At 40.4% G+C, this 14,746-nt stretch overlaps 2 protein-coding genes and 1 non-coding gene across 3 annotated transcripts; 1 reads left to right on the top strand and 2 right to left on the bottom strand.

Moving 5' to 3' along the window:
• Nucleotides 1-38: 38 nt before the first annotated feature.
• Nucleotides 39-2,380, bottom strand: LOC122073388 (pentatricopeptide repeat-containing protein At5g40410, mitochondrial). Its single transcript, XM_042637969.1, has one exon. The coding sequence runs from the start codon at nucleotides 1,996-1,998 to the stop codon at nucleotides 97-99; it is 1,902 nt and encodes a 633-aa protein (XP_042493903.1). The 5' UTR covers nucleotides 1,999-2,380; the 3' UTR covers nucleotides 39-96.
• LOC122075002 lies at nucleotides 2,229-2,381 on the top strand. Its single transcript, XR_006139143.1, has one exon. It is a non-coding gene; the product is annotated as a U4 spliceosomal RNA (small nuclear RNA).
• A 10,905-nt stretch (nucleotides 2,382-13,286) lies between these two features.
• LOC122074295 (protein PHOSPHATE-INDUCED 1-like) lies at nucleotides 13,287-13,948 on the bottom strand. The gene has a single exon (XM_042639129.1). It carries the CDS (start codon nucleotides 13,946-13,948, stop codon nucleotides 13,418-13,420), a length of 531 nt encoding a protein of 176 aa, XP_042495063.1. The 3' UTR covers nucleotides 13,287-13,417.
• Nucleotides 13,949-14,746: the final 798 nt, after the last annotated feature.

Here is a 14,746-nt window from a genome sequence, read left to right as displayed (position 1 = left end):
GGGGGTTTGGATGGAAAGAGATTGGAGATTGTAGTTTGTTAAACAAAATTATATTTGTCATTTGTAAATAATCAGCTCAACAAAACAGAATGAGAATTACCAATAATCTCCACATGAGCAGAATCCATCAGCGAAATGGTGGAATCGCTTTGAATCTCGAATGACAATTACACACTTCTCTATCAATGACATGAACTTCGCAGCACTGTGACAATCCCCACAGATTCGAAGGTTATTGGTTATCATGATAGGCATTCCCTCACTCTTCACCAGAAGCCCAAATGCAATTGCCAGCTTCTCACTATGTTTGTTGATCATACCCTCCTTCACCTCCTCATCAACATCATGTAAAACTAATTCTGTCTTAGGAACAAAACCAATTTGACATATCTTCTCAATAAGTTCTTCTAACCTAGCATGTATCTTTTCAGACTCTGGGTGAGAACAATCATCCACAACAAAGCGGTGGATTTTGTTTCCGTGTTCAATGAAGCTGCATGCAGGGCTTTTTTTGAGTCCTTTGTCCTTCATCAGAGCCCGGACCCTAGAGGCATCTGTCCATAAACCTGCCGCAGAATACATGTTTGATAAGATGATATAGTTTCTGGGGTCTAATGGATCAATTTCAAATAGCCTCTCTGCAACTTCTTTCCCAAGTTCAATGTTATTGTGGATCCTACAGGCACCCAGCAATGCCCCCCAAACAGCAGCATTTGGGTTGATGGGCATACTCTGAATTAGCTCACAAGCTTCCTCCAGAAGCCCAGAGCGACCCAGTAGATCGACCATGCATGAATAATGATCAACCCTTGGCTCCACTCCATAAACATTGGACATAGCCTCAAAATATTTCTTGCCCTCTGAGACTAGGCCAGAGTGACTACAAGCACTCAAGACGTGTGTGAAGGTCACATGATCGGGCTTCAATCCTTCCTTAATCATGAGATTGAAGATGGTGATTGCTTCTTTTCCATGACCATGTGTTGCATAGCCTGCAAGCATGGCGGTCCAAGCTATCATATCTGGGGTTTTTAGCTCATGGAAAACATCATGAGAAACATCCAATTTCCCTGATTTTGCGTATGCAATTATAAGAGCGGTAGTGATGGCCACATCTGAATTGAACCCAGAAGTCATAATGCAGCCATGGATGGCCTTTGCTGTTCTCTCTGCCGCTAAATCTGCACAAGATTGAAGCAAGGCCACAACAGTAACTCGATCAGGCTTGATGCTAGCTCTTCTCATCGAATTGAAAAGATCAATTGCACCCTCCACAAATCCATTTTGGGCATGAATCATAACCATCGTATTCCATGATACTAAAGTCTTCGAAGGCATTGCCTGAAACAAACGACAAGCTGCATGGACAGAACCGCATTTCCCATACATGTTAATGAGAGAGTTCACAACCTTGGTCTCTGACCAAAAACCCAATTTCACAGCGTAACCATGGATGAATTCGCCAGCGTCTAAAGCTTGGGCAGCGGCACAAGCTGGGAGGACAGAGATGAGTGTCACCACATTGGGCACCAAACCCGCCTCTGATCTCATCCGACGTAAGATATCAAGGTTATCTCTCAAGCTCCCTCTCTGTGAAAACACCGAAATCATGGAATTCCATGACACCAAATCCTTGTGCGGTATTTCTTCAAACAAGTTCAGAGCATAGTCCAGACGACCGAATTTTGCATAAGCCACCACCAATCGATCACCGAAAAACCCAAGATCGCCATAATTTCCTGATTTGATTTTCCAGGAATGAATTATCTGGCAATGGGAGATCGAAGAAGGGCTTACAGCAGGAAGTAGCCGCGGAACAACCGACGTTGGATTTGGGAATCGTGGGAAGCACGTAGCGGAAGGGGTGGAACAAAGGGATCTTCTGGTAATGACGAAGTTGGGCAGCAAGACCAAAAATTTCAGATCGACGTGCTTCTGCTTTAAAAGCCTTGAAACGAAGCAGAAGGAGGGAAAGGAAGAAGCTGCCGTTACCATCATCCATCGTCACGGAAGTTCAAAAGAATAGTTTGGACTCAAAGGGGGAGTATATAGATGGAATGAATCCTGACTATTGATCCTTAATGGTTCCAATCTAATGGTTATTGAAAACCATATTTCGGAGAAGTTCGAAAAAATTCGAATTAGAGAATAATCCCACATCGGAAAGAAAGGGAAGAGTAGTAAGGCTAGTGAGCTATAAATTGTGAAGGGTTCCACAGAACCAAACCATCTTTGCGCTTGGGGCAATGACGCAGCTAGTGAGGTATTAACCGAGGCGCGTCAATTGCTGGTTGAAAACTATTTCCAAACCCCCTCATTGGCCTGGGTACCGCCTAGGCCATTGAGAATTTCTGGAAGGGTCTCCCTAACGGGTAAAGCCCTACAATTGTAGTCTGAAAATTTTTTCTTCACATTTTCAAATATATTATCGGTGCCGTCTAGCCTATTTAGAAAGTCTCTAGGGTCCTCCCCAACAGGGAGAGCCCTAGAATTATGGTCATTGTTTTGGAAGTAATGGGGGTAGTTCAACTTTGTTTTGATGGTAATGGGGGTAGTTTAACGTAGTTGTTCACTTGATCGGTTTTAAAGGTTGATTTTGTTTCTTTGCAAAATGAAAACTACCCAACCGAGCACGGGAAGGGGAAGGAGGTCCTTGTTTATGGGTGAAAGTGAGACGGGCTTTTGTCCCACATCGGGGAGAGTTGTGGGTGGGGAAACAAACATGCTACTATATAAACTAGAGACCGTGTCTCGCTAAATCAGAATTTATCAATTTTATTTATTTATTTATTTTTTAAATTTATGGATGAGGATTACAAAACCATTTCTTTATCAATTTTATGGCAAAATGGTCGCGGTAAGTGCAGAAAAATAGGAATGCAGAACGTTCGGAACTCGGTCAATGTTCACGTAAGTGATATGATTAACACGTGTTAAATATGTTAATCCTACTAACAGAGTTGTAACTGTTTACAACTCTGTTTAATATTATTAATATTTAAATAAATAAATAATAAAAATTTCAATATAAGTGGACTCCTCCTTTCATTCCGCTTAGAAATCTCGATCCTCTCTTTCTCTCTCTCCTTGCTTATTCTTCAAGGTTGTTTCTTCTTTCTTCTTCATTTTTCACTGCTCTCCAGTCTAGTTGAAGTTTTGTTTACCAATTTCAATGAAGATTTGCATCCATGGTAAATTCTTATAGGTTAATAATATCTACCCAATAAGTAATAATAAAATCCTAGATATTCAATAGCTTTGTTTACTTTATAAATTCAAATTTGTCTTTTGCCATATCTGCAAGCTTTACTATCCAAATCCCTTCCTTGATGATTAATATGTAAACATGGTTTTTGGATATGTGTGGCCAAGTCTCTCATATGTTCAGTGCCTGAAAATAATTATGTTGATTTTTTTCTTATCTCATCCTATTTTGAGAGAGAGAGAGAGAGAGAGAGAGAGAGAATTGAGATTTCCTAACAAAATCTAAGGAGGAGTCCGCTTATATTGGATTTTTATTATTTATTTATTTATTTATATAAAAAAATATTAGACAAGTTAAGTAACCACATTCGTCATCTCTCCACCCTAAAAACTAAGAATCGATTACAATATAAAAAACTAATAGATGGTTTAGATTAATCTAAACTTAAATGGACGACTAATATTAAAAGAAAGTGAAAATAAGATTGCAATACGTACGTCCTGCTACCACTCGCCCTTAAAATATAAGAGACCAAGTATGCTATTTGGAATGGTTTTATGTTCTGCCCCTAGAGGTATGCAACAGTGGCGCTTGTTTTCCGCCTCCATAATTAGAGTTTTTCGTTTTTAAATTGGAAGTAGCATAATGGGATCAAGAGAAGTATTCCCGCTATTTCTCTTGACTCGCGCTTCTTTCAATCCCGCTCTCCTCTCCTTCTACTGCGAAACCCTGACCCCCTATCTTCACCTTCTCCTCTTTTGTGCTCCACTCCAGCCAGAAAATCGTTTCAGAAATATAGAGAAAGCAAAAAGTGCAATGGGAATGTGATCAGAGAGAGATGGAGGTCAACTGTGGAAGAGTTCAAGCAGGGTAACCAAGGAAGCGTCGGTGAGTCGAACTGCTAAGAAGACGATGGAAGGAGTAAAAGAAGTAGTGGTGGGTTCCACGGATGGTGAATCCACAAAGCAGAAATACAAGGAGAATGTGGAGAAGGGGGTTTTCCTTCATAAGGGGCAGAATACAAAACCACATGTTTTCTTCCTTCTTACTTTCTTCTTGTTCTTTTTTACCATTTTTTTTTCTAGATATTCTACCCTGTTCTACCATTAGCACTGGCGCAACCAAAGAGAGTTCGATATCTCTCAAATCTCCTTCTTTCGATCCCAAACTCTGGGGTATTAGGATCTTAGCCTTAACAAGGGGGTTTTCCTTCAAATCGATCTGTACCCTTTCAATCGAAGGTAACAATCGACTCTGTACCTGTACTTTGCATTTTGATTTACTATACATAGGAGAGTTTGATTCTAACCCAATAGAAGTCGGAACAAAAAACCCTTTATTTATTTCTTCCCACTTCATTTCCAACTTTAAAATCACTGAATTTTACTTACATATTCTATGACTTCAATTTTACTTCTGCACTTTATATTCTATGGCTTCATTTTCTTCTGCAGATATTGACCCCATATATGGGGAATGTGAAGTCAATGAATCCCACTCTTTTTGTAATAATCGTGGAAATCAACATTAACCGTTATCATATATATATATAAGGGCAATGCATTTATATGCTCTTGAATATGTAAAGATTTTATTCTACAGTTGACCGAATGTATGCTTTCCACTTTCCACTTCATTAAGTGTTCCATTTCCCTTTCCATCACTGTTTAGTTTGTCTCAAAACCTTTCCATCACCGTTTTGAAGTATTCTCGATTCAACATATTTTGGTGGTAACTCAAATGGGAAGTTTTCTGAGATCAGTGATGGGTTTTGGGTTTAGGTCCCGGCAGTATGGTTCTACCGGATCGACTGCGACCCAATGGGTCGACCCGTGACTTGGATTATATATAATGTACTATTGTCTTATTGAAAATTCATTGTATTTTGGGGGTTTAACGAGTTAGGGTTTCAGGGTGAGTTTTCTCGCCGCTGCTTGGGTGTAATCTCTCTTCTGCATAGTGAAACAATTTCTTCTTTGCCCGAGGAAGTAGCACACCACACTAGTGTGTGAACCTCGTTAAATCTCTGTGTTGTGTGGATCTATTGTCTATTTATTTTCGTATTTCTTGGTATTTGATCTAACAATCACACCTGTTGAATACATCATATTTGTTGAAACTATTGTTTGCTAATGCAAATTTCTATTTGATTTATTGTGTCCATAGATATCAACTAGTTATTCAAGCTGATATGTTTTTGGAGGAAATATACATAAAATGGATCTCTAGGAAATTGTTATCATTTCTTTTCTCTAAAAGTCTTTTGCAATGTATTCAATTTGTCCTTTACTCATGGAACTTTTTTTTGGGCTAAGTACTTGATGAGAGTATTTCTTCCCAACCATGGCATGGGCAAGGACCGGTCCTGACCAATGCTGCACCTCGGCCCTCCAACAGGCCGTGCTTCTACCTCGGTATCTCATCAGGCCATGCTGCCACCTCGGCCCTCCATCAGGACGTGCTGCCACCTCGACCCTCCACCACGCCGTGCTGCCACCTCAGCCCTCCATCAGGCCGTGCTATCAGACACCTCGGCTAGACCAACTTGTCACCTCGGCTCGGTACAGTCAAGTAAGGCACCCAGAAACGTGCTCTTGTCCACTTTTACATTCAAGGAACGTAATCACTGATCACGGGGGCAGGACTCTATCCACTACACGTCATTAGAGACGTCCACCCCTCTCACGTCTTGCACCTTCGAGATCAATGGGGAATATTCCTAGAATATTCTCTGAAACCCAGAATATTCCCAGAATCACAGAGCCACACTCTCCCTCCATCAGCAGCCTATAAATACTAAGGTAAGCCTCCATCATAGGGGATCGATCACTCACTTCTTCCTTTATTGGAAAAGCTCTCTTAAGCATCTGCTGTGGAAAGATCTGACTTAGGCATCAAAAAGTTTTCCGTCGGGTCAACCCGGCTCTCCCTTGTCATCCCTTCTGTGTAGGTCGGCTGGAGCACCAGGAATTGCAGGGAAGGTCATCCGGTCAATTTTTAACGCATCAGTACTCATGGAACTAAAATGTACAATAATGATTGATTCTTTCCATTGCTCTAGATTTGGTTAATATCCATTATATACTTTATTGATAAATAATTGATCTCCTTGGTTGTGTTGCAATGTATCCTATTAGTCTTGTTCTTCTATTTTAACTACTCATGGACCTATGCATGTGCTCCACTCAACCTGCTTATTATCCAAGTCTAGTTACCTATGCATGTGTTTCACTCAAAATTGACATAGCAGTATGGAATACTCTCATACTGTACCATCTGAGTGCTTCTTAAATTAACTTCTTAAACTAGATAAATAATGAATGTACACAACTAGTAGGGCTCTGAATGGAGTTGAATGTCAAAACATAGTTTGTGTATCTGACCCCTGTGATATGTATGTTAACAGTGTAGTGGGATGTGTCTAGTTATTGATGCAATTGATGCATGTTCTAATACATACTTTGTGCATTAGGGAGTGAGATGAATATAGTGAACAGATGTTTCGCTTGGTGGTATCCATATTTAGATGATTCCATGAGAGAAGTTGTGGAAAGAAATATCTATGTTCTGTTCAATTCTGATCCTCCTTGTAAATATCCTTCTTTTCCTCTCTCTCTGTCTCTCTCTTATTGCACTACACTTTCTCTTTCCTTCTAATCTCTCCTATTTTCTCTCTCGGACAGCTCTTGCAAGAGGATGTACGCGCACATGTGAGGGAGTCGAGGGACAGTCACACTTCTTCTCTTATGTTTTTTTAGAAACTCCAACTCATTAGAAGGGGCTGTCCACGAATGTAAAGGTATTCCAAATATCCTTAGAATTATCATTTTTATTGGAATCTCTTCTTTTCTTTGTAGGTGAAATGTATTGTAATTTAGCTTTGTGCTGTCAAGCTTCTATTTTCATTTGTTTTTCTATTTGTAGGTGAAATGTAATTATTATTACCAAGCTTGATCAACCATAATCAGCTCATTTTAATTAAATAAGCATATGATTTTGAACTGCAGGACAAGCCCAAGACTAGATGTTTATCAGGGAATTAAAGGGAGTGAAAGAAAGAAAAAACAGAGAACAGATAAATTAGATAAAAATCAGAAATAATGTTGAACTCTTGAACATTATGATAAATGGATATAATTACAAATAGAAAAAAGAAGTAGATGAAGAAAGATAGATTCTGAAGTAGATTCATGTGGGATTATTGTCAATGTAAACTAGACTCTTGCTTCTTACTACCACTTATCCTTAATATCAAATTGGAAAGTTCTTTATTTTCTTTGACTCATTTTTTCTATTGGTTGACGATGAAATCTTAAACTCTGCTATATTGTTCAGGTTGACATAATTGTGGTGAGTTGCTACTCTTCTAAGGACTTATGACGTAAAAAATGGGGGCATCATCCGAGTAAGAGAGAAGAATGAGACCCACAACCTTTACAGTGATTTGCAATTGACATGTTAGGAAAAATGCATGTCTTTGCTTTGATGTTGTACATAGTTGAGTTGTTGAACAATATGTTGAAATGATTCATAATTTCCTCTGTTGTCTTATTTCTTGTTTATTCATTTTTTATTTTTAGTTGGGTGGGGGGCTATGATGGAATGTGTTGTCTAAATTTGCACAAAGGGGTTTATTGAAATGTATGTGGAACATATTTAGTGACGGTTATCCAGGAATTTAAAAAACACCCCTAAAGGCAATAGGGGCGGTATATATGGCTTTAGTGGCGGGAAAAAACCGCTGCTAAAGACTATTTTTTTGTAGTGGTCTCTTTCTTCTTCTCTGTCTCTCTCCAGAATGTACGTTGTGAATAAGATTAGGGTTAGAGGAGGGACCTAACTCTCTATTTATAAAGTTTCCCAATGGATTCACTCATCACAAGTCTAATGATTAACTAAAGCTCACACTAGTGAGCCCATATTAAAATAATTAAAGCCCGTATGTCTCACTTAATTAGACTAAATAACTAGTCAGGTTTTATTGAAGCACAAAAAATCCAATTAATATAAGTCCACATAGAAATATTCTAACATACTCTTCCAAAAGAAATACCATACCCATTACTCCATTCGTTTTACCATAGATGACGACTACCATTATACAGGAAAAAAAAAAAAAGGATAGGAATGTTAATCATCAATCGCAAAAGGTCCACCCTCCCTATTATTGATAAAGCTTACCCTTCCATCTAACCATATGGGCTTTAAACTTTTCAAGCATCGGAAGCAACAACTCGTTCCTAACCCTTTTCTTGAAACTAATATTGTCACACCCAGTTCACACAGAACCGGGCCAGTGACCGGGTTAACACTGGTTAACCCAAACCTGCCAGGATCATCTGATACAGTATCCAACCACAGCATACATACAACTAAGAAAGGGTTCATCAGTTCAGCGGAAGACTTATTTTACCTGTAAATATTCCCATTATACTTGATACCCAAATTGTAATACATAGTTAAGTACATGTGGGCTCGCAGGCATGATATTTACACAAAAGAATACAATTTACATATCAAGTACACAAAAGGGATCATTAAAAACACAAAGGGTACAGCTCAGCTTGGTATCAAAAGTAGAGCTCAGCTCGGTATCAAAAAGTAAAGCTCAGCTTGGTATAAAAAGTAGAGCTCAGCTCGGTATCAAAAAGTAAAGCTCAGCTCGGTATCAAAAGTGGAGCCTAGCTCAGTATCAAAAGTGAAGCTCAGCTCGGCATCAAAACTGCGGTCTCGCAGCACAGCCCTCGCACGAGCAATCCGTGCCGTGCTCTAATTCCTCAGGGACCCACCAATCCTCTTCAGGGAATTCAAATGTGAGGTTCGACCCTTGCTCTTCAGGTTGATGACCTGCAAAATTGCCTAAATGGGGTGCACACGTGGGATGAGCTCACTAACTCAGTAAGTGAAAAGAAGGACCACACAACAGTCCACACAACAAATCACAACCATATGCACTATATGCTATGCAATTCATTTTGAATCACTTCCACCTAAAAAACATTACTAAGTCCTTGGTTTAGCGCTACTACAACCACAGTGCGTGTATACTCCGGGTACGAGCCGCGAACTCCATCCCGCGATACGCTCATAGGGCTATCAGAGAAGGCCCACCGTGAGTATTCGGAAAAGTAAAACATGCCGACCACCGGCTCTCAACATAAAAGTAAATGACAGAAAATAAAGGTGCTGACTCCAGCAATTTAAAAGCAGTACGATTGACCCTCTTGAATATACCATCGGGGTTGCTGATTGTCCTAATGACCAGCCGGGCGTATGTCTAACCGCCACAGTGACCCGACAACCGCAACCACTGCTTCTCCCCAAATGGTAACCTAACACCTCAACCCCTGTTGAGAAGGGTCGTAGCACGGGAAGATGATAATCCTACACCGCATGCTCCTATATGACATAGTACGATTGGATAGTGCCTCCGCGTCCCTTTCCACGGGCCACCAATGCACTCGTTTCCAAGCCGACTACGGCATCTAGTCTACTAATGCATTATGCACAATGATGTCATCATTCATCATATATTCACATCATCATTTGACATTAATAAAATAAACACAACACACAAGTCATAATAATATGAGGATGGCTAAGTTACACATAATTCGCATGATGACATGACTAGTCTAGATACAATTAAATGAATGCCAAACAAGCCTTAACATAAGGCCAAATGTCCTCTCCCCACTTACCTGTAGGGTACAAAGACTCACGCTTAGTACGGGTGAGATCCGGTGCGAGAAGCGTAAAATTTGGTGAACCTATCATGAGTGAATGAGGTTAGCTTTTCACCACTTTAGGGTCAAAACTAACAAGATTTGGTGATAAAATCATGTGTAGAATCCCAACAGAAGGTCGCACGTCCGTTTTGGGTCCGTTCGGACGGAGAAATCATGTTGGGAGTCTCTCGGGTGGGTCGGACAGCCCACCTGTCTTAACCCACCAGTCAGACCCACCGGTCATGATCGGCGGGTAGGTCGACCCGCTGGATGGGCCCATCGGTTGGCCCCGAGGGCCCTGCTAGGACAGGCGGGTAGGTTGGCCCACCGGTCGGCCCACCGGTTGGGCCTGTCGGTTGGCCCCGAGGGCCTGCCCTCTCAGGCGGGTGCCCTCAGGCGGGCCATTTGACCCATCGGTCTTGGCGGGAAAATGCCATTTTTTCCCAAACTTTCCCCAACCTTTGGAGAATTAAATGGGGCTTTTCCAAACCCATTCTCCATAAATTCAAGGTATCATAAGATGGTTCTAACCTAGATCTAGGTTAGATTTAAGGAATAGAAGCCATCTTACCTTCTTTGCTTAAGAACTCGTTCAAAGACCCAAAATCACTTCAAATCACCAATACTCCTCCAACTGTGAAAGCACTTCTTCAAATCCTTCAAAATCAACACAAAAACCATCTATTAAACCTTAGATTCATCATCTCAAGGGGGATTTACGAGACCTCAAGAAACTCTACCCAAATCAAGGGTTTCATTTGGGTATGGTGAAAGTTTAAGGAACCCAACCTTTGCTCACTTCTAAACGTAGATCTCGTATTGGAGATCACTCTTCCGACGTCGGAATGGGAAGATCAAACCTCGGCGCCGCTGAAATCCATTTCTTCTTCCTCTTCCTTCCCTTTTCCTCTTCTTTCCCTTCTTTTCTCTCTCCTCTTTACTCTTCTCACCAAACGCCCGAGTGTCATAAATGACAAAAAGGAAAAAAATAATGATAGTTATTTATACTTTTTAAAACATCTTGTAACCTCATGGGTGGGTCACTCAGGTGGGTGGATGCGTCCACCTGTGACCGCCCACCTGAGGACCAAAACTTGGCCAACAAGTGGGATTTTGACAAAATTCGACTCTCGGCACGAATCTCACTCTTGACATAAGATGTAATATACATATGCGCCTTAAGATATGGCTACATACCTGCTTTATCCATACATGGCCTTATGATATGTGCATGTAAAAGGCTTGGGCACACCCGTCTCCTCTGGCACTGACTCGGACTTGTCCAGCCAACCGGTGTTCAAAGTTACCCTCGCCATCATGGTCCACAAGGAACCTGTCATAACCCTCTCCGGTTCACATAAGATGTAATATACATATGCGCCTTAAGATACAGCTACGTACCTGCTTTATCTGTACATGGCCTTATGATATGTGCATGTACACGGCTTGGGTACACCCGTCTCTTCTGGCACTGAGTTGGACTTGTCCGGCCAACCGGGGTTCAAAGTTACCCTTGCTATCATGGTCCATAAGGAACCCGTCGTAACCCTCTCTGGTTCGGGTCCTGCATGGTTAAACTGGGTCAACCGTGTAATCAGACCAGGTTTAAGAAGTAGGGTATTACAAATATATTTTCATTTAAATATATTGTATAACATATGAATTTATATACAAAACTAATAGAAATATCATTGAAATTTGATATACCAAAACTAATACATATACAAATATAAGCATAAGAAAATTTTAAATTTAGTGCATACTCATTTGACCAGGATTGTTTTAAAATTTTTGGAGACCTTGAAATTAGAAATTTGACCTTGTTACCTGAAAGATAGACTGCTTTCGAAGAGGAATGTTTAATTATATTGTATACGCTCAAGCTTCCACCTCACATGAAGATACATGATGTTTTCAATATTCGGCATTTGTCACCCTATATGGGCGACATAAATGATGATAACGATGATTTAAATCCAGAGACGGAAACTTTCTCACAAGGGGGAATGATGCATGCTTGATCGGTTCACATAGCCGAAATATTTGAAGACCAATGCTCCCACCTTAAGGTGCTACGAATGTCCAATTGTGTCAAAACCTATAAGGGTTGCTGAAGAGCTAGTCCTACACCATCGGACCAAGGTAGAACTAGCCAGTGAGGCCAGCCTAGCCTAGTTTAGTCTAGCTTCTGCAAGAACTTCTTCAATTGGTGATAAAAATTTAAGGCGAAGCCCGGGGTTGGGTTGGGTTGGGTTGGGTTGGGTTGGGTTGGGTTGGGTTGGGGGGGGGGGGGGAGGGAAAGCATCTTTATATGATGGGAAGGGTGGAGTTGGTAAAGTTTGTGGTCACAGATATTCTCTTCACAATTTCTCAATTTACTTATGGCCTTCATCACTGATCACTTTTATGGGGAGGGAATGAAGAATTTTATATTCAGACCAAAAGGCAAAAGTGGTTTAGATATTTGTAAACCTAGGGATGTTAATCTTGCACTGCTTGCTAAGATGTGTTGGATTATTAAGATGGAAGACTTGATTTATGCATCTTTTATGAGAGGTCGGTTTTTTTTTTTACCAGCAATGGAGATTTCAGGTTAGGATATTTCTCTTCTTTTATTTGGGTTGGAATAAAAAAGGCCTGGTCCTTTGTTTCTTCAATGAACGTTGTATTGCGGGCAACGATGACAATATCAAATTCTATAAAGATATCTGATTGGGGGCTTCTTCAATTGGTGAGCTGATTTCAAAAGATAGAACACCACTACAGAGTACCAAGGCCACGGAAGGCCACGGGACATCAAATGGGTATGGAATGGTTCACCTTCTATAGCAGAGTTGATTTGCTTGTATTTTTAGTTGTCAAACATGTACTATCAAATCCTTTAGTTTTCAATCATTTTTCAATGTTTACAATATGGTAAGCTCTGTATACCAACCAGTATACCATGATATGGCTTAAAATTTGACAAATGAATAGAGGAGAGAAATGTTTACACTGTTTTCCAAATTCATATGCAAAATTATTAATATCTATAAACCAACTATCACAATTGACTAAACAAAATAATTGTCTCCATTCAATTTTATGATTTTTAATCTCTACTCTTCTTTGTTTATGGTATCATATTTTTCCTTCCAACATTAAAAGAATTTTTTAGAAACAATTTGTTCATCGAAAGGTTAAGATTATCCAATTACAACCGATTTTTAATCCCCAAAAGTTCATAAAACAGGTGTGTATATATTAGAAAAAAAAAATTCTATAAACTACTGATCAACCTTGGTTTCAAATAGAGTAGAGTAATAACTTGCTACCATTCTCATTATTCATCGATGTCACCAGCAAAGACTCTGTTTATCCAAAAAATAATAGAATGAATAAATTAATGAATCAACGAATTACATCACACATAAATCTAAAAACCTATAACCATACTTGCTTGTATGATATCTATATACAACTTTCTGGTTCTTCTCCCTAATTCTTAGACAAGTGTAGAGCATGAGGATGTGGAAGGATCAAACAGAGCTGGAAGCAAGTACTTCCTTCCATTTGCACCGTTGGCATTGTAGCTAGCACCAGTAGTTGGATCCACCAACAGATCCCCTGGATAACCAGGGTAAGCCCCCTTTCCATAGATACCAGGGCAAGCTGAAGCTGCCTCCAATGGTGCCTCAGCCGGGCCTTGATAGAAACCATTCTCAAAAGGGTTAGTAGCAGTTCCAGCCAAGAGACTAGCCAGATTCATAACCATTCCATCCATGCCCACATCATTGTTTGGGGAGACCAATGGTGGGTTCTGAGGACCATAGGTGGGCTGGTGGAAGGGCCAAGCACATTGACTCGGGCACTGAGTCTCTGAGTTACCAACCCAGATGTAAGCGAACTTCGATTTCTTGCCTTGGGAACCATGGCTTCCGCATGTATCCATACAGAAGCTCTCGACGGTGACATCTGCGGCTGTCAGAACTGAAAGAAAATAAATACGGAACGATTCATGAAGATTGATAAGCATTCACGACAAACACTACAAAATACATGTTTTAGGCATACCTGAATCCATGGTTGAAGAATAAGAACTCCTCAATGTCTTCTTGTATGCTCCTCGTACAACACGATCAATGTTGGTCTGGTCTACCCTCTTTCCCTTTTGCTTTTGATTGTTAGCTTCACTTAATGGGTCAGTGATAACTATATATAGGGGTGAGGGTAGGGACCAACCCTGCAATAAAATTAGGGTTTCCTCCCCATTAAGGAAACAATACCTTAGGTCCACACATAGTAATAAATATTTCATACCATTAAGGTGTGTTAATAGAATCCAATATCTCCATAGAGATCACTTACCAATAATATTGGATTCTTTCTGTTTACTCCATCTTTAGTCAACACCACTAAACCGGTTTTGGAAACAAATCTTTGAATATGCTAGCCCACCTAATAGGAAATCTTACAGTTTGAAGTTCGGATGTTAGAAATAAATCAAGTTGCAGGTTCTAATGGAGAATCAGGTCAGATCGGCCGATCTGGGAACCAATCCAATTTCCACCCGATCCTACTCACCACTATTGTATTAATCAAGTACTGGTATCAGGGTCAGCCAATTCCACACCCAATCAACCACTGATGTTTAATACCAGGATCTTTATGCATCATATCTTTAAAGCTCCCCCACCCAAAAAAAAAAAAAGAGAAAAGATAGCTACCTGGTTGCATTCCCCTACGTCCTCTCACAGGGTGTCATGAGATGGCGCCCCTACCCCCCTGCATGGATACCCATGCATGCTCCTCCACTGGCTCCTGTGATGGCACA

Source organism: Macadamia integrifolia, chromosome 3, assembly GCF_013358625.1.
Source record: "Macadamia integrifolia cultivar HAES 741 chromosome 3, SCU_Mint_v3, whole genome shotgun sequence".
In the NCBI taxonomy this organism is placed as follows: domain Eukaryota; kingdom Viridiplantae; phylum Streptophyta; class Magnoliopsida; order Proteales; family Proteaceae; genus Macadamia; species Macadamia integrifolia.
This window is presented reverse-complemented; position numbering and strand designations above follow the sequence as displayed.